Consider the following 19,652-nt stretch of genomic DNA (forward strand, 5'->3'; position numbering starts at 1 on the left):
TATGGGGCAGATGTGCATAACTGGAAGCAGACCGAGAAAGAAGAGCAAGAAGGGGGAGAAACTGAGAGAGTGGCCAATTTTGAATAATGTTGTTGTTGTGTGTTTTTTTTTATATTTCTGTAAACTTTTGGGCTTTTCTGAGGTATCTCATGCGTCTTACTGGAGCTGTCATACGGGAACACATTGTCAAAGCCACCCAGCGGGGCCAATAGACACATCTTCTACGGTATATGATGTTTTCAGTACTTTGAAACATGAGACCTTTTTCAAGCTGATTCTGTATCAAGAGATCCTCCGGGCACATTAATGCATATAACTGCAGGATCCCTTTAAATGTTTGTGGTGTTCCCCTTGCAAATGCATGGGGGGGGGGATATATTTCCATATACATTTTGCTCCCTCCCCAGCTATTTCTGTGCAGGAAATTAGTTCGCTTGAACACCTTATGACCCTATGTGGAAATCGCCCCCATTTCAATCAGTTTCCTGCCACTGGCTGTTTCCACCAGCCCAATGAGAATAGTCGGACTGCAGAGGAGGAGAAAAATAGCTCCATGCATTCTTCTTGAAATACCCCCCCATTAATTGCACTCTCTAGTATGTAAACCAAAACACCTTAGCAGATCTGCCTTGTTTATTCTTTCCTTTCTTTTTAAAACACAAGAACCTTAGAGAAGCCTTTTCAGTTTCTATGGCAACAGCCCATCAGTGCCTGCTTTTGTGTTCCAGTTGAGACAATATTTTACTAGATTGAAGAATGATTTATTGGACGCGTTTGATCACTGAACAGCACTGCGAATGATTGAGTATTTAAATTATACATACTGTGTTCAATGTGACACGTTCGCACCCTGCCGAGACTATTTCTATGAATTCCACGAGGAAGAAAATGCTCCATGCACGTCATGTATTAATTATTCGTCTTCCTGGTGAATTCAGAGGTTCCAAAAATCAAACGATGCGGGGATAAGGATAGCGTGTTAATCGTACGGAGATAAGACACATGGCCTGAAACATGCAAACACGCTACTCCTTCGGATCTGTGCATAACGAAAAGCACAATTGGCATCGCCTTTAAATGACACAAATGGGAATTTACAGCCCTTTTTATCTCAATATATTTTCTTAAACATCAAATATTCTTTAGTGTGGGGAAAAAAAATACTTTATAATTCACAGCCCCCCCACCCACCCAGTGGTGGGGCGTCACTGGCTGTGCACAATGCCCCTTTGTAAGCCCACGGCTCGTCGGGAATGTGTATGGGCCGCGTATGTTTTTTTGTGCCCGTCGTATCGCACGCCATATTAATGCCGCCTCAAAAACTCACGGCTCTCTTGTAAGACTTTCTTTAAACCTCTTTTCTTTAATCTTTTTATTTTTAGATTGCTAGCCTTAGTCGTATAAGCGTAAATGTAATGTTATAGTGTGTATTGTACGAATGGATGCTTCAAATGCTGATTTTCTTTCAGTTTTGAACTTTAAATTAGAAAATTTGGAATAGAATTAGAAAACGGACAGCTTTATCTGCTAAAAATGTGAAACAGGGGGTATATTGAATCTAATGAAGTATTTTACAAAAAGATGGCCCAAAAGAATTGGGTGCCGTGCATTTTTTTTTAATTCAAACTTTTATTTTAAAGTGTATAAATAAATTGTAATTTTTAGTGTTTATTTTGTATTGCGTATTTGTTTATAAATATATATGAAATATAAAAGTATTTATAAATGTTCCTTAATTGCTTTGTTTGCTGGTGTTCTAAGCTTTCTTCCTTAGGTATGCCAGTTTTTCCTCCCCTGTAATCTTTGTACCAACCCAAGTTTCAATTTCTTCTTTATAGTGATGCCCTCTGCAGTATTGTTATCTGCAATGAGACTTCTCTCCGAAGCCAACCAGTCATCTATAACCCCGACTTTTTTGTGGAGAAGCTACGCCATGAGAATCCCGAGGTCTTTACTGAGCTAGTGGTCAGCAATATCACCCGGTTAATAGACCTTCCCGGGACGGAGTTTGCGCAGCTCATGGGAGACGTCGAGCCTAAACTTCCGGGTAGCGGTGGAACCGCCGCCACCTTCTTCAGGTCTCTTAATTTCCTCAAACGTAAAGGTTCGTAGAGAACATTGTTCTCATTCGGGAAATGTTAACGAAATGTTCTAGTTTGCCATTTGAGTACATTGAGGGTTTTTTTTGTTTTTATTAAAAATATAAAATACCTAAAGAAAAGGAATCTGAGATATATATATATATATATATATATATTTATTTATTTATTTGAGGGAGCGATTGCCTTTAAAATTTAAAAAAAGGGGGCATTTCATTTATTACCATAAAAATATTGTTCAGTGCTAAACATCAGTCTGTTCAGAGATAAACCATGTTTTTCTGGTCTAGCTCCTGACAGGTGGTTTATTTAATCTCTCGGATGTATGCGGTAACATTCTGGATACACAACTTCCTAACATTCCCTGAGAGCTCTGTGTAGATGGCAAATTGGGTGTAATATTAACTGATGCAGTCACCATAGTGACCAATTTTAATATTGCTGATTTTTATTTTTTTCCACACTTTGTTTTTAAATATATTATGTTTGTATGTTGAAATCTGTCACCTAAAAAGGTTGTGACTATTACCTTTCACCAACTGATTATACATGTTAGGCCAAATCTTTCTTATAAGTAGGGATATAAGTAAAGAACAATATTGAAGTGAAACATCAGGCAGTCTTCAGAAACATGAGTTGCCATGGTGATTTGTGACAATTTAATATTTTGCACCAGACTTAAACTGTCATTCTTCCCAAAACCTACACTGAACAGTACAAAATATATAATTATAAACACACACACACAGTCCACATGGCTTGCGTATGAATCCACAACTACTTGCCCAGATGCAGCTCCCACCAGATACATCCAAAGTCCAGAAATGGTTATTCACTCTCACAGGTCTCTTTAATAAATAGTATCGGCACCCTGACTCCACAAACTGCGATGCACTGTGTGTTCTGACACCTTTCTATCAATACCAGCATTAACTTTTTCAGTAGTTTGAGCTCCAGTAGCTCGTCTGTTGGATTTGGCCACACAGGCCAGCCTTCCGCCCCCCCCCCCCACGTGCATCAATGAGCCTTGGCCGCCCATGACCCTGTCACCGGTTCACCGCTTTTCCTTCCTTGGGCCACTTCTGATAGATGCGGACCGCTGCAGACTGGGAACTCCCCACAAGAGCTGCAGTTTTGGAGATGGTCTGACCCAGTTGTCTCGCAATCACAATTTGGCCCTTGTCAAAGCCACATTTTTCTTGCTTCAACTTTGGGGACGAAATGTTCACTTGCTGCCTAATATATCCCCCACTGACAGCTGCCATGATAACAAGATTATGAGTGTCATTCACTTCACCTGTCAGTGCTCAGTATGTTATGGCTGATCGGTGTATATTGTGTGTGTGTTGTGAGGTAGGTCTGGGATCGCCCCTCGCTGAGGTCAAGGGACAAGTGCCCGTCTTCATTCACACCAGGCCAACAGCAGTTGGTTTGTGCAATCTGACACAGGGTCAGGTTTATTAGAAAGGTTGCAAAGACAAAAGAAATATAACACGGCAACAAAAGAAATACCTTGCCTGTCCGACACTTACTATACAAAGGATGTCCCTCACTACCAGCTGGAGAGCTTCTCTCTGCTAACTTAACAATAATATGTCCAGCAACCTTTACTCACTTTACTCACATGTCTCTTCCACAGACAGGCTTTCTGTGTCCTCAGCCAGAGAGCTACCTGCCCTCCTGGCTTCCCTTTTATGTCCGCCCTCTCATTCACCTAAATTAATCACCTAGCAGGTGGAAGACTCCGGTGTTACTTCACATAGGAAAGGAATCTAGGAGAAACATACCTCCCTTCCACCACCAATCCTGCATGAATGTCACAGTGTATATATAAGAATTGTAACTTTCTTTTCTCTAAAGCTGTGATTTCTCCCCATCTCAGCCCTGTTAAGTTGCTGATAGATGTTGATTGGATCTGACAGCCTTTGTGAAGGCAGCAAAGTGCTCCCTTTGAAAATAATCATGTGTGACGTAAAGTTGATCTCAGGCAAAATGATTTAATTGCTTTGTGAAAGTGACATATACGCTTCTAAAGAGTTCCAATCAGGATTCTATCATTATTCAGATGTTTTGATCCATGAAGTCATCTGCTGAATATATCTATGTAGATAGCAGGTGTTTGGATATTTAACGCATCATAGCTTTCCTTTCAACTAATAAGTGGTTCCTAAAACTGTCCAACTGTAAAGAAACTGAATATGTATAATTTGAGGCATACAAATTAAAAACAAACTTATGATTATCGTGACCCAACGTAAACATGCTCAACTTCTCAAAAGCTACTGTATGATGACAAGGTGTCACCTCTGCCTTCATCCTTAAATATCCGCCGTGGATTTGTCATCATTCAGTCTCAGCTGTGAGCATCACGTTTTGTGTATGAGAAATTAGTTCATTATTCTTTAAAAAAACAAAAAAGAAATGCTTTCCTAAAGTGCAAAATGCATGCTTTCTAAACCATTAATCAACAGAGCATTCAAACTATCGCTGTCCACAGCCCAACGGTTTATAATGGCAGGTTGGCAATATAGTATAACATGTGACCAATAGTGGAACGGGGGGTCAAATGCATATGGAAGGGGTCTACATTGTAATAATATCCATTCTTTATTTGTTCTAAGAAGATTACCTGCTGTCTGTTTTGCTTGAAGCAGCCAATCAATGGCAAGAAACTGGTTCTTATTGAAATCAATGGGAACGAGCGTGCAGGGGTAGGGGTTGAGGGGCAAAACAAATAAATGGGGGGAGGGGTGGGCAAATTTTACGATGAATCAGTCTATGTATACACATGCAAAAATGTTAATTATACACGATGAGGACTTGAGTGTCGCTTTAATTGATCAGGATTAGCTCAGGGTTTTTGTTTTAGGGGGGGGGGTTCAAATAGAGAATATCCCCTAAATTTCACATAACCACCTCAAAGTAAAAAATATACTATTTCTTCATCCCTTACACAACATTATTTTATACAACGCTGAAATTAATGCACAAAGTCAAATGCTTCCATGGGATGTGCCCTTTAAAAAGTAGTTTAAAATGCCTCTTCAAGCGTGATTGGAAGCCAGACTATATCATTAAATGGTGCGTTCTTGTTTTTGTTTTTTTAATAATACTTCCTTTTTTCTGCTTGTTCGCATGCTTTCATTATTTATGGCTGATCCACCTAACAAAGCTGTTTCCCTGCAGAAAAAGGTGTTGTATTTGGAGCACCCCTCACAGAAGAAGGCATCGCTCAGATATACCAACTCATTGAGTATCTGCACAAACGTAAGTATGGGGTATGGATTAACACTTTCAGTGTCCACAAAGTAATTCACTGTCTGTCTCAAAATCAAGCAATGAAAGAAAAATCACAACCAAAACAAAGCCTTCAAACGATATATAACTGTATAACCATACCTGCCAAGTGTCCCTGATTAGGAGAAGGTTCTTTCTTCCCCCGGTGTCACCTGTTTCCTGGTATGAGTGTATCCTAGTGCTCTGCAGTGTTAAGTCTCAGTAATGCATAAATAAGATATTTTTTATGCCTCACTTATATAATTATACCGGCCGTCCAAAGACTAGCTAAAACTCTGGCCTTAGCCACACTAACCTCACTCCAAAAACAAAAGTGGCTCTCTTTGGCCGTTTCCAGTCTGGGGGTGTATGTGATACGTATGGTCTGTTTGGACCGAACAGAGAGGATGCAGAATGAAGGGTGGCCAGGAATTACTTCATTGCCTCTTGTCAACATGTAACGTTATTATATAATGTATGTCTGTGTACGGGGCATGCAACTGATTTCATTGCTATAACCGTACATTGTGTATGTTTTGGTAGATTTGCGCACCGAAGGCTTATTTCGTATCCCTGGAAACAGCAATCGACAGCAAATACTGAAGGACGCTCTCAACAACGGGATCGATATCGATGTGGAATCTGGGGAGTTTCATCCTAATGATATAGCTACGTTACTGAAAATGTTTTTGGGCGAATTGCCAGAACCTCTACTGACACACAAGCATTATCACGCTCATCTGAAAATAGCCGGTAAGATGGAATGTACCTTTTACCTTGTAATTTTATGATTTAACCCCTTGACTGCTAACGACGGCACCATGCCGTCGCTAGCACTCATACCTTGATGGAGGTCTGTGGACCTCCATCACCACCTACCCCGGCGATCTGCCCCTCATATTGAAGGGCATCACTGGGACCACCCGATCCGGCCGGTGACGTCGCGCGTAATGACGCGATGACGTCACCGCGCAACTTTATTAATAACTGACAATTGTCAGTTAAAGCGGTATGGGGGCATGCTGCTTAGATGCCTGTATCTCAGGCATCTAAACAGCTAAAGACCCCTAACATATATCGTTGGAACGGTTTCCAACGGTATAATGCTTGTGAAAAAAGAATAAAAAATATTAAGTTAAAAAAATAAAAATGTAAAAAAAAATAAAAAATGATTTGGCAGTCTCTAAAGGCAGATAAATAAAGATCAAAATTGCCTAGAAACCATTAAATTATCTAAACATAAACTAGTTTAACTTTAAAATAAAAAAAAAAAAGTTTAAGTATTCTAGCTAAATGATCACTGTGGTAGCCAATGTTACCACAGTGATCATATAGCTATGAAAAGTCACATTCCCTTTTTAAAAAGGGCCGATACTAAATTTAGCCAATGATAGAGGAAGGCAATGTTTGAAATCCTGATGAACTGCAAATATTTATTATTAAAATCAGCCATTTAGCCTGTGCGGTACGTGAGTAACCATATCATCCCTGGAGCGCCTTGCATTTTTACTGCAAAACTTATTTTTGCTATAAGTGATTTTTTTTTTTTTTTTTTTTTTTTTTTTCTTCTCCCTTTACCATCATTTCTTTGGGATTGTAAGGGGAAAGAATGGTGTGTGTGCTTCTGTGAGTAAATGTACAGACAGTATGGTTTGTGCTTCTGCGAGTGAATGGAGATATGAAAGGCGTGTGAATGGTCAGTAATTATGGTTGAAGCCTTGACATGGCATTACTGCTCACATAAGAAGTTAAATTATGGCACAAAAAGTACACCCCTTGGCGCATCAAATGAGGGGCTGCATGTGTTTCTAGTACAAACCTGGAGTGCGCAAGACACAAATGAACATGTCGCTATGGTTCGAAAAAAACATTTTCTAACCAAAGCGACATATTCCATCATTATTTGTGCACTCAACTTTTGTCCTAGAAATACATGTAACCCCTCATTTGAAGCTCCAAGGGGTGTAGTTTCTTGAAACGTGTACTTTATGTACCCTAATTTAACTTCCCAGATGTCTAGACCACTTTAACTTCAGATATGGCAGATTGGAGAAATTGTCTTAAAACATTTAGGGGTGATGCCTGCAATTAGACAGCTGGAAAGTTAAATTATGGTACATAAAGTATATATTTTCAGAAACTACACCCCTTGGCGCATCAAATGAGGGGGCTGCATGTATTCGTAGCACAAGACTGCAGTGCGCAAGACATAAATGAACTTGTCGCTTTTAATTTAATTTTTTTTTATTTTTATAAGTGTGATATTCACTTATTTGTTGTGCACGTCAGACTTGTGATACAAATACAACTAAGACCTCATTTGCTGAAGCTGGGGGTGTAGTTTCTAAAAATATATCGTTTTGTTGGTATATTTTAACATCCCGGGCAGCTAGAGCTGTTTAATTGACGGCAGCCATGCATTCAATTTAAAGATGTCTTTTGTGATAATAAAATGTAATCTAATAAATGTAACTTTTAGCTATAAAGAAATTTTAGCTATATATTAGAAAAACACAGTCTACTGTTCTCAATTTCTGTTTATTTTAGACCGGTTACCTGCTACAAATATTTAGCAACACAGCTTTTGATATTAGAGTTTAGAAAAATAAAATTACAAACTAGTTTTTTTTGAGTCGGAAGTGAAAAATTACACTTGTTTCTCCAGTTTTGGCTTTATTTTGCAAACCTAATGAGACATACACATATACAAATGGTATATTTGGGATCTGCTGGGTGTGCTGAAAAAAAACAATATATGGTTTGTATAGTTTATTCCCAAGAAATGTACTTCTAAACGGGTTTAAACGTGAGATGCACCAAAATGCCGAAAACCAGCTTAGCACCAGGGTGGGAAATGGCTTAGCAGCCAAGGGGTTAAGATGACTGCTCCGAGACTTCATTGATGTAACGTAACACAAAGCATCCCACGCAGGAAAGATATATGGTTTATGATAGTATCTCTTGTTTAATTGACCTTATTGATTCTTTTTAAAAAAGAAACATAAAGCACTTACCTGACACAGAAAAGAATGCCCTGCACCAGCCCTTCTCCTACATGACCTGACATGTCTTGCTACTGATTGGCTGCAGGAAGCAGCCAATCAGGGACAGGAAAGTGCTCCCACTGAAATCAGTGGCAGTGCTTAGCTCACGTGTGCACAGGGATCTGAACGGCCCCCTGCATACGACCTTCACCGAAGGTGTGTGTAACACATGCAAACATGTCGTCAGGTGGGGAAAGTGGCAAAAGCATATGGGGGGATTCTGCAGAATCCCTCCACGTGTTTGCAAAACATATATATTCCACATCACTTAAGCCTTGTTTTGCTTTTTTTTTTTTTTTTTTTTTTTTTTTTTTTTTTTTTTATGCTTTCACCCTTACAAATACCAAAAATGTTGCATGACTGGTTTTTATCCCTATAACCATTTCTTTCCCCTTTTAGACCTAATGCGTTTTGATGACAAGGGCAACAGGACCGGAGCGCCGGATAAAGAGAAACGAATCGAGGCTTTACAACTCCTTTTTTTGCTCCTTCCTTCACCAAACAGAAATCTTCTCAAGCTCCTTCTGGATCTTCTCTATCAGACGGCAAAAAAACAAGACCGCAATAAGATGTCTGCGCACAATTTGGCTCTGATGTTTGCACCTCATATCGTATGGCCTAAAAATGTAAGTTCTCATGTGTTCATCCCCGAGCTCGGTGCCAGAGGTGACAGGTCTCTTATTAAAGGTCCTTTGATTTCTACATGATTACTCATTTGAGATTTCAGATTTCTCATTTGCACATTATTTTACATACTTATTCCTGTGTCAATAGGACACAATAGGTACATCTTTAAAGGGTGTGCCGAGATTACCTTCAGGGCATACTTGTACATCTTATGTTTCACTGTATGACGGGTCAGGACAGCCTAGACTCCCCCTGTCGTCAGAAGCCAGCACCCATCTATTTTTTTTTGTAATACCCAATAATGAAAGTTGGGATTTTGTATTATCTATTTTGTATTATCTATTTAGAATTATCTTCCAGGGATTCATCCATGGAAAACAAGCATTTTGAAAACCATGACATTTGTAGTATTGATGCCATTTATAATTTTTCCTTTATTTTTTTTTATAATGTTTTTCATTTTTGCTTTTATTGTTTCTCCTCTTTTCAGCTCACCGCAAATGACTTGCAAGAACATATAATAAAGCTAAACAATGGTGTGACCTTTATGATCAAACATTCACAGAAACTTTTTAAGGTAAGCCTTAGTGTTCTGTTTTAAAAAGGCTTTGATAGTTGCTTTCACAAAAATGTATAATTCTAATGTGTGAAAAACAGTTTAGTGAAGGTCACACGTAACAATGCTTATAGCAACGTACTCCTTTTAAAATTGTATTGGCTGGCAGTTCTGCTTGCCTTCCTGTCACTGTATCGTTGAATTTAGCATAATTAAATTTATTACATTTCTCCCTGCTTTTTGAGTGTGACTGTTGGCAAGATCCATTCAAAACCTCTAGTGGATGAAAAGATCGGTGGCAGAGCCAGAATTAATAATTTTCTGCCCGGAAGTACTTTTTCTCCTAACCCACCCGTACAACGGCTCCCTGAACCAATCAGCAACTTAACAATAGGAGCGAGATAACAAAACAAAGAGGGATAATCCTTTACATCTTGAGAAAAGAAATTTAAGGTCCCAATTTTTTCCCAATGGCAACTAGAAATCACTTCCTGTCGCCTGGTAATGGTGGGCCACTGAGATGGGTTTAGATGATGTAGCAACAGGCAGAGGAGGGAGGGTGGGGGTAGTGTGCTGTAGTGTTGGTCGGTGTGTATGTGTATAGTGTTTGTTACATATTTGTGTTGTGTATGTTACTGTATGAGGAGTGTGTGTGAATTAATGTATGGTGTTAGCATGCGTGTGCATGAGCCTATGTTAGTGTGTTTAACTGTAAGGTTAGCGTATGCTAGTTGCAATTTAATATTGGTTAATCAACTTTAATCTACTATATTAATCTAATTGAGTTATTATTTTCACATATTGATAAATTCTTTGTTCAATGGATTAATATAAATATATATTTCACAAACCTAATATATTGATTAGCGCTTTTATCAAAACATTTTTCTATTTATTGCATATAGTTTGAGAGATATCTTTTTTTATCTTTATATTGGGACATTCTTTCTTAATTATGATCTTTTATACAACTTTTAACATAGGTGAGATGAGTGACCAAATGTCATGTCACTTAATTATGTTTTTCCTCGTCTTCCTGATTACAAGATACATAACCGGTAATGTGCGCATGGATCACTTGCTGATAGCTCTGATTGTGATCATTGAGGTCTCTTTTCTGTTGGGCAAAACTTAAGTCATATTACTATACGAATAAAAACATGGTTTTGTGTTTGTGTCTAGTGAAAAAAAAATATCGTTACGGGCACGTTGTGTTCTTTTCTGTCACGATTGCAGACAGCTTTTAAACTTGCAGCGGAGATGGGGAGGAATTCGTACCCTTTCTGCTATTAAAAGCTGTAGGTCATTTGTGAATGCAGTCATGGTAACATAATGGGTTTATTTTTTTTTGTTTTTTTTCCCTATTTTTTAGAGGGTTTATATGACAGTATATAATATATATCTGTTATCGGGTGTGTGGTGGTGGGGTTTTTTTTCTGTTTGTGCAGGGAGAGAGAGAAACAATGTAGGCACGAATATAATTTTGACAGATATAGAATCCAAGCAAGTAACAGCGACATTTGCATCTCACAACCATATTTATATAATATCTACCAGATGTTTGCACTTAAGTTAATTAGAACATCATTACATGATTTCATTTATAGAGCGCTGGCAGATTCCGCTGGGCTGTTAGGCGGACAGTGACAATTAAATGTACTGAAAATATATATATAATTATATCTCTCTGACAATAACATCGACATGTTAAGAACTACTGGCACTAGAGTACATGAGGGTTCTGCACTTGAGAGCTTACAATCTATTATCCTTTAACTGCCTCTTTGTTACAGAATCCAAACCTCTTGCATCCTGGTGAGTTTTACTGCGCCTATTATGTAGACAGATGTGGATTTTTATTTGTTTTCCTGGGTATTGTAGCCCCTCTGTAGTGCATATTCTAGACATGACAAATAATCTACAGCTATAAATATCTGTCTATATAAGTTTGGATCATTTGGCAAAGCGTCCTGCCACATGGACAGGCCCCGGTTTACATTGTAACTCTTGACGGTCTTTAAAGTGTCTGAAGCAGTGTAGCCGTCCTCTTTTTGGATTTTTCCTCCACGTGGGCTCACTGTCTTTCTGTGGGGGGGAAAGATGTTGTTACGAATCACTATTCTCAACTCAGTGCCATCAATTGAGTTGCTGATCCTGTCATGGGATTTTATTTTTATTTTTTAAAGCCCCAGTGGAGTGTAAATGGTTACCAATTGTTTGTCAACAATACTTGTGTATCAGTATCTGCAACACTACTTTGTGAACGGGTAGGTTCTGATAGATCTTCTCGTTAGGCAGAATAGCTCTGTTAATAGACTTGCCTAACAGACAGTGCTATTACGAGGGTCACTACAAGACGGCTGCATGCACCGTGGTCCTTCAAAGACTAAAGACATAAAGTGTGAGCCTAATGCAAAAGATTCAACACAGATAGCAGGGAAACACGGGTCCTACAAACAATGGCTACTCTTTTTAACAATGATCCAAACTTTGTTCCAAGGAAAAGCCATTTTTTTCTCTACCTATACCTATTAAAAGTACAGAAGACTTTAATATGGACTTTTTAATTTCTGTATAACTTGAAAAGCACTTCACTTGTTTAAATTGTGCAGCTGCAGAGATGTTCAGGAATGCCCCCCCCATCTCTGCTTTTTGCAATTCTAGCCAATTTAGGCTGCTTGATGCAGCCAATCACTGTGTAGGAAAGTGCACCCTTCCAAATTTAATAAGCACGCCATGCAAGGATCTCATTTGACCTACTTGGAAATATTTGGCAAGCGCATATGGAGGCGGTGTACGAGATCTAAGCAGAAGAAGCGTTACTGTTGGCTTTAATACATATTCATTACAGTGGATATGAAGTTTGGAGATGTTTTAAACATATCCCGGGGCAGGAAATTGTTGACAGTGTTTTTAATTTACAATGTGTTGTGTTTTCAGGCACCAGCGTACATAAGAGAATATGCTAGACTTTACTTCACCGGGAGCAAAACGCCGGCTTCAAAGGTAAAGCTTTTCACAATCTGCATTTACGAATAGAACAAGGTGAAAAAGTCAAGTGGCAATAATGGGTCATAGAAATGGAACAGTTAATCTTAAGAATATTTACTATTATGCTAAAAAAAAAAAATCTAAACAGCCTTCGACAATTATGAAACCCGCTGCCCGAAGCCGGACGTAGCTCCCTATGGGCCTCGGTAGAAGTGGATTCTAGCAATAACATTGGAAGGAATCTGCTGCCAGCTGCACTGGGTATGATGGCAAGACCCTCCTTGCTCAATCATACACGGTATCCTGGGATTACGCTCGCTTTTTTACATATGTTTTTATGTACCCTCAGGACGATCTGGATTTGCTGCCTGCCCAAACCCCCAGTGATGTTCACTTTCTGAAATACCCAAAACGCAGCAGGTTGGCATCATCTCCTTCATCCTCTTCCACTCAACAAGAAAAGACTCAGCAGCACACAGAAGAAGCCTTAAAGGAGCTGTTCAGACATGTGCACAGCATGCCAGATTCTGCCAAAAAGAAGAGGTTAATTAGACAGGTATGGAACTGTTCACAAGCTGGCATTTGGCTATTGTAATCTTGTTTATAATCAAATAAAATTCTGAATTTATTTGCTTACTAATGACAGTGATAGTCACATAACATTTGATACGCATCATCTAGAAAATGGTATAGCTTCAGAAGGTTTTAGTTTATATTTCTGGAGCAATAAAATCATCCCTGATGTCTACCATCGATTTCCTCGATTGGAAATAAATTGGGTTCAGCCTTAACATGAAAGAGGAAAAAGGTAGATTAAAACCATTCTTATTCCACGGAGCCTACTAATTGTTAATTAATGAAACATGCATAGAAGACGCAATTAGGCTCCTAATCAGTGTTTCTGTATTAACCAGCTCTCGTTGCAGGGAGGGCAGTGGTCCCTGAGATATCAAGATTTTTAATAAAGTATCCTTGGACATGCTGATTTTAAAGACAGATCTTAATTATAATCACTACTAAAACAAACCTATTTGTACATTCAATTGCAAACAACATTTGCCCTGGGAAAATAATAGTAATAATAAACCAGATACTATTTAAGTAGGCTATACGCTATGTAGTTTTTTATTTTTATTTTATAATGCCATTTTAAGCACAATTGATTTAAGTATAGATTTGCTTATATGGTTTGTCGCTTATGCATGACATATGTACGCAAATGATGTGATAAGCTGGTTTGCCTGGTGCACATGGTGACCTCTGCTGGATAACTCCGTAACAACTCAAAAACATTAATGTTTTTTTTTTTTTTCTTAAGTTTATTTTACATAAACGTCCCTTGTCTTTTATTAATCCATTTTCTGGGTTCATGGTTTTGCACACAGTGATGATGTCATTCTTATATTTCCATCATAGTTCCACAAACATCCGGGAACACCAATCATGGATCTAGGATCTGAAAAGAAGCACACTCGTTCCCGCTCCTTCAGTGGCATGATTAAGGTGACTCCTCGTAGGATATAGGATGGACTTTCTGTACTATAAAATATTCAATTTAATGTTTGTACACTTTCATCAACACCTTATAGTTTTCATTTAATTAAATGTATACACGCTTGTTCACCATGCCGCACGGTCCTTAAACAGATCAGGAATTCTGTTTGTGATTTACTTAGTTACGACCATAATTAAGTTGTTCGTGGTGCAATATCCAGAAATCCTGGCCCGTTTGTCAGCCTTTAAAGCCCGAGGTTTGTCTCAAACCCAAACCTCAAACATAGTGTTCTGATGGGAGAATGCCTGTACGTCAAGTTTGCGTCTGATACCTTGTCACTCCTTCCATTGGAATTCCACAAATCCTAAAGATACACACACTTTTTATTTTTGTATTTATTTAGCGGAGAGTACTGGGTGGCCAGGTTGCATCTGAAAAGAAGAGCAGGATCATAACGCCACCATCCTCAGCGGGATCGGAACATACCAAAGAGAGCCTAAAATATGTAAGATCGGTTTCAATTTCTAATTAATGTTGCAACTTCTATTATGATTTTTTAAGACGCCTTATCCTACTGAAGGCCCGTTGGGTTGACATTTGCCATTTTAAGAGAAAATTGTTTAAACATGATTTTGAAAGGACTTTTAAATACGTTTATACCTGCTAGTATTATATTATTAAAGATCACATCCTGACAATGTGCAGAATATTGTTCCCATTTACTCCTTTGACCAAAACTCCTAACCAGAGCCTGAGTTCTAGCTGGAATTTGTACACACATTTTAAATGTAGGATAACGTTTTAATGTCTTAACCCTTGATGTGCTTTCTTATTAAAATGAAATGCTTTATTAATTGTGATTGCTATCATTGGTTCGATTTTATTGTAGATATCACTCGATTCTCCTGCAGTCTATTTTACCCGGGCGAAATTAAAGCTATCGGACGACCTTCACACCAGGAAAGAGGTTTGTTGAGACTGATATCCATTATGAAACTGATTGAATTACCTTGTGAATGGGACAAACGGCATTTTCCAACTACTTCATCCTCTACAATAAAATGTAGAGCCTCTGGCTTAAGACCGGTCTGCTTTCTTGGTTTTGTGAATTTAGTTTTGCTTTCGAATGGAAGGTCGCTGTGGACACAACTATCAAGGCACAAGAGCAAATTGTACATTATTATCATGGTCCAAGTTTGTTCCCTTCAGCACAACACATGCAAGTGCTAGGAAGAAATTACATTTTACTTATTCTTAGAGAATGGCCCACAAAGCTTGTGAAGTGATTAACTCATGGTGGTTCTGTCCTGTGCTCCAGGTGATAATGATCAGTGAGGCATAGGTCATCCTTTGGGAGTAATTTGAGAAACACTACCATAAATCAGATTCGTTGTAGCTCTGCATATTTATTTAGCTCTTGTTTATCACTCTACAATTTGGTTACTAGAGCAGTCATCACATACCCTTAAGAACTCGAAGAATTAATGTGACAATATTACCATTGTGATGCTTATTTTTGCTTTTTATCAACAGGTATCAACCAAATCTAAAAGGGCTCATCTGTTGTCTTCACAAGAGACTTCGATTTAAAAGGATTTGGAGTTTTTTTTGTTTTTTTTTTATTATTTTTACATGTGTATATATTTCCTATCCTTATGTCACCCCAGTTTGTGAGCAAATGTTACAAAAGAAGCTGTGATCTAATGAACCCAGTGTGTATGCATCACCGGGATAACAAGTGGAATCCCACGATGCCATGGGCTGAATGCGTGTATGTATTGTATTATAACCTCGAGAAACCGTAATTTTTTGGATACTAAATGACTAAATCATTTAACATATGGAGCTGATGCATGGTAATTCCGTGTACAGTATTTCTTTTGCGTTGCTCCCCCCCCCCCCCATCAGTTCTTATGTTGACCGTTATGCAGGAAAACATTTGTTTTCACAGCAGACAATAAGTTTTAATGTATTTTAACTGTTAGGTGCTTTTTGTGGACTAGATATCCTGTTTACGTTTTAACGTCTGTATATTGTAACGGGGTCGTGTAAGGTTGTTTTAAGATGGCTTACAGAATAAGTGTGTTTCAGGATAGGTTTGGTAATCTTGAAATGTTTACAAAGTTTCTGCCTTTTTTTCATGCAGAGTAAGACAGTTTGGTTAATAGGTTATGGCTCGTATGTGTGTGATGGAAAAGTGGTCTGATTTCATGTCCTGTAAAGTAGGTCCCATTTGTATGTCATGAAACCCATGACATGTACCCATGACATGTATGTCATTTGTGTTCCCTACACCCGCCCCCCCCCCCCCCCCTGGCGGTACTGACAGCAGGCAGGCATTAACAGGTTAAGTGTATCAGCATCAGTAGGTTCCTAGAACATCACATCTACGGTTCCTCTAGTGTAAGGAAAGCCATCCTTTCCCTTCGCTTTTAAGATCTATCTTACAGTGATAATTAACTTGTTACTACCGATTCATGAGAGATTGGGGTAGTGGCATGCGTTCCCCAAACTCCCACAATCCTCTGCCAGCCAAATGCTGTTTTTTGGTCTTATACCCATAATCTTGCTCCATGTGTTCTATTCAGTTACTGTATTCCTGCCTTAATAATGGAAGTCCTGCATAAAAATCAATTCCGACACATGGAGGTAAAATGGGATCGATCTGGTACATTCCGCTGCTTCTTATACGCAACTTTTACCGCTTTGCCCTGACGTAGGTTGTTTTACAATCTCTTCATACGAAAGTAGACTTTTTAATACGGGCAGCTGTTTCTATAGATAAACCATCAAAATCTTTGATGTAAGAAGCAAAAGACCCTGTAATATTTTACTGAATGAAAGCTATATTTGAAAACCTTTCCCGTTTTTCTAGCAGGCTGTGGGAGCCGTGTTGCCATTTGTTTTGGAACATCAGCAGTTTTGCTGTATGTCTAGCAGAACGCGAACAAACCAAATGAAATAAAAACTAAAATGGGTTCCCACTGCTGGCTAGAAAATATCTTCACGCGCACACATTAAAGGGACCTTGTACCTCAATAGTCTAAATAGTTTTAATATTTGTTTTAATTTTTAATACGGCCTGTTTTCTGCACCCTGGGGTTTAGACACTAAAAAGAGTTTAAAAGACGGGTGAACATTTCACGTTCCTTATATCACTATGCATTATCATGGATTTGTGGCAATCAATAAGCCAATACACGGTGTAGATGAATAGATCCTTACCCCAATGTTTCCGCAAAGATGCCTTGATCAAGACTTATTTTACCCTTGGCAAAGGCTGAAACATTGAGGTAAGGTCTTGATGGTACAGCCTTCTAGCATCTTGATCTATTGGAAACCAGTGGCTTATGGTATATACATGCTTATTTGTGCTATAATGTTTCTGTATGGAATCTATTGATCTATGCTATGTTTCAGATCATTGATTGTCACAAGAACATATAATGCACTGTTGGTGGGCCAACTTCTGTTTTTGTGGTTCACGAGTATCGTTTGGTAGCCTTGGGGTTTCGGTCATATATTTTATGACTGTGTGCCTTCTTACACCCTGTATAGTAAAGTAACTTTTAATAGTTATCATGCCTCTTACTCCGGGCAGTGCATCACAGGGATTTGAATATTAAATCAAATAGGTGGCATGTCGCCAGAGTCAAATAATGATTTACTTTGAGCTCATTCGTGTAGTCATAGCGTGTATCAAACATACATTCTAGAAACATAGCCCCCTTTTTTTTCTGAATAAGCAGCCATTTATTTTAAGACCAGCAAACTCCTTGTTTCTCCATCAACAAAGTAAGAGACGTTCCTTTGTCCTTATTAATGGAACTGTAAATGTCACTTGTGTTTGCTGTGGAGGGCCAGGGTAAAGGTCTCTATTTAATCTTTACTCTTCCCAAGGGATTTTGTCCAAGGTTCCCCTGAGCTATAGAACACTTTGTAGAGCTGCCTATTTATGGTCAACCGTGAGCAATGTGGGGCCAAGATAATATTGGAAAATCAACCAAAAAGAAAAGCTTGATAGACTGAGTCAATGGGATTTTTTTAATTTTTAATGGATTTTTTTATTGAATAGTTCAAGTTTGCTGATATGCTGTTTTATAGAAGTATTTTGAGGTTTATTTTGTTATATCAAACCATTTGATGCTATTGGCAGGTCAATATTTATTCACAGGGCTGCCCACTTTTCTATGTGTAGACATAGTATGCGTATGACCATAGATAATCCCTTTCTCCGTGTAATGGATGTGCGTTGCATCTACCTACAACGGCTCATCCCAGTAAAATGTGTGTCTTTGGTGGGACTGCGAGAGCTTTAAACCCACGGTCGGTCCCTAGCCTGATCGTGTATGCAAGTTTTGCAGATACTCAATTCTCTCTTCACTATAGTAACTAAAATTTCTTAGTTGAAGCTTTCCCTTCTGGAATTGAAGCTTTTCACACATTTGTTCTTCTGAACATGAATGGGATTATTTGATTACTTGATCACAAATACCCCTGCTTTCTGTTGGGCTGCTGCACCAGAATTATTCTCAGAAATACTTCCTGGGTTTAATCTATCATCAGGGTAGATTGTACCTTTTTTTTTTTTTTTTGACTTTCATTTGGGAAAATGTGCTGAAGAACTGTGAGGTTCTAGTCATAACCTATTCTATGTGAAACATGAATATTTAGTACATCTATGTTTATGTAGCAGTCTGTACATTTAAGATGTAAAAGGATAGGGTCTTTTTCATGCGCCTATACATAGGAATGTGTATGAGACCGATAAAGGGCATATAAGTGAGTGTGTGTGTGTGTGTATATATATATATATATATATATATATATATCACGCGTTTGTCACACTTTTCTTTAATGGGGTTATCTCTAAAAGGTGGTCTTGTGCAGTAGTATTCTTATCTACATGATAATCGCGGAATGTTCCTTCTGGGTGGTCAGCCTGAAACCACTAGACTTTATACGCCTGTGTTATACTCAATGTTGTGAGCAAAAAATAACATAATATAAATCCATGATACCCGTTTAGCAGCATAGACCTTTGTAACCAATAAATGTGAAATCTGTCCTAATGTTTTTAATGTGAATTATGTGTACTCTTTGTGCCTTAAAATATCTGAAGCTACACAGTTCCTTAACTAGTTTTTATGGTTATTTAACCTTAATATCTTGTGGGATCTAACTAACTTTACAACTACCCATGTCTGTATTCTTGTACAGGACACTTGGTGGTGGTGGTGGGGGGGTGTAATCGCAGCTTTCATTCAAGGTCTCCCCATAAATGACCGCAGCTCTCACCAGCAGGGATTAAGTGAAGCTTGATGTCCAGCTGCTCTGGTCTATACTTACAACCATTGGGATGAGCCTACTGGGAATTGTAGTTAGTACAATAGAGCGATAAGTCATCTGTCACAATTGAGTCCGAGCATGGCTCATAGACATGCACAGCTGTGAAAGACTGGAAACAAACACACACATTACGGTATAAGGTCTCAAGAATCTAAGCGAGAATGTATACCCGAGTTCTCTCTTAATACAACCATATAAATAATTATGGTTAGAAT

General features: G+C 38.5%; 1 protein-coding gene across 1 annotated transcript; it reads left to right on the forward strand.

Annotated features, from left to right (window-relative positions):
• Positions 1-1,307: 1,307 nt before the first annotated feature.
• On the forward strand, positions 1,308-15,678 carry LOC149288601 (rho GTPase-activating protein 19-like). The gene is made up of 12 exons (XM_089491569.1): positions 1,308-1,336; positions 1,839-2,104; positions 5,286-5,366; positions 5,919-6,128; positions 8,819-9,045; positions 9,537-9,623; positions 12,543-12,608; positions 12,943-13,149; positions 14,010-14,096; positions 14,492-14,593; positions 14,978-15,055; positions 15,622-15,678. Exons 1-12 carry the CDS (start codon positions 1,308-1,310, stop codon positions 15,676-15,678), a joined length of 1,497 nt encoding a protein of 498 aa, XP_089347695.1.
• Positions 15,679-19,652: the final 3,974 nt, after the last annotated feature.

Source organism: Sceloporus occidentalis, unplaced genomic scaffold (assembly GCF_023333645.1).
Source record: "Sceloporus occidentalis isolate IW3139 unplaced genomic scaffold, rSceOcc1.0.p SCAF_50, whole genome shotgun sequence".
In the NCBI taxonomy this organism is placed as follows: Eukaryota; Metazoa; Chordata; class Lepidosauria; order Squamata; family Phrynosomatidae; genus Sceloporus; species Sceloporus occidentalis.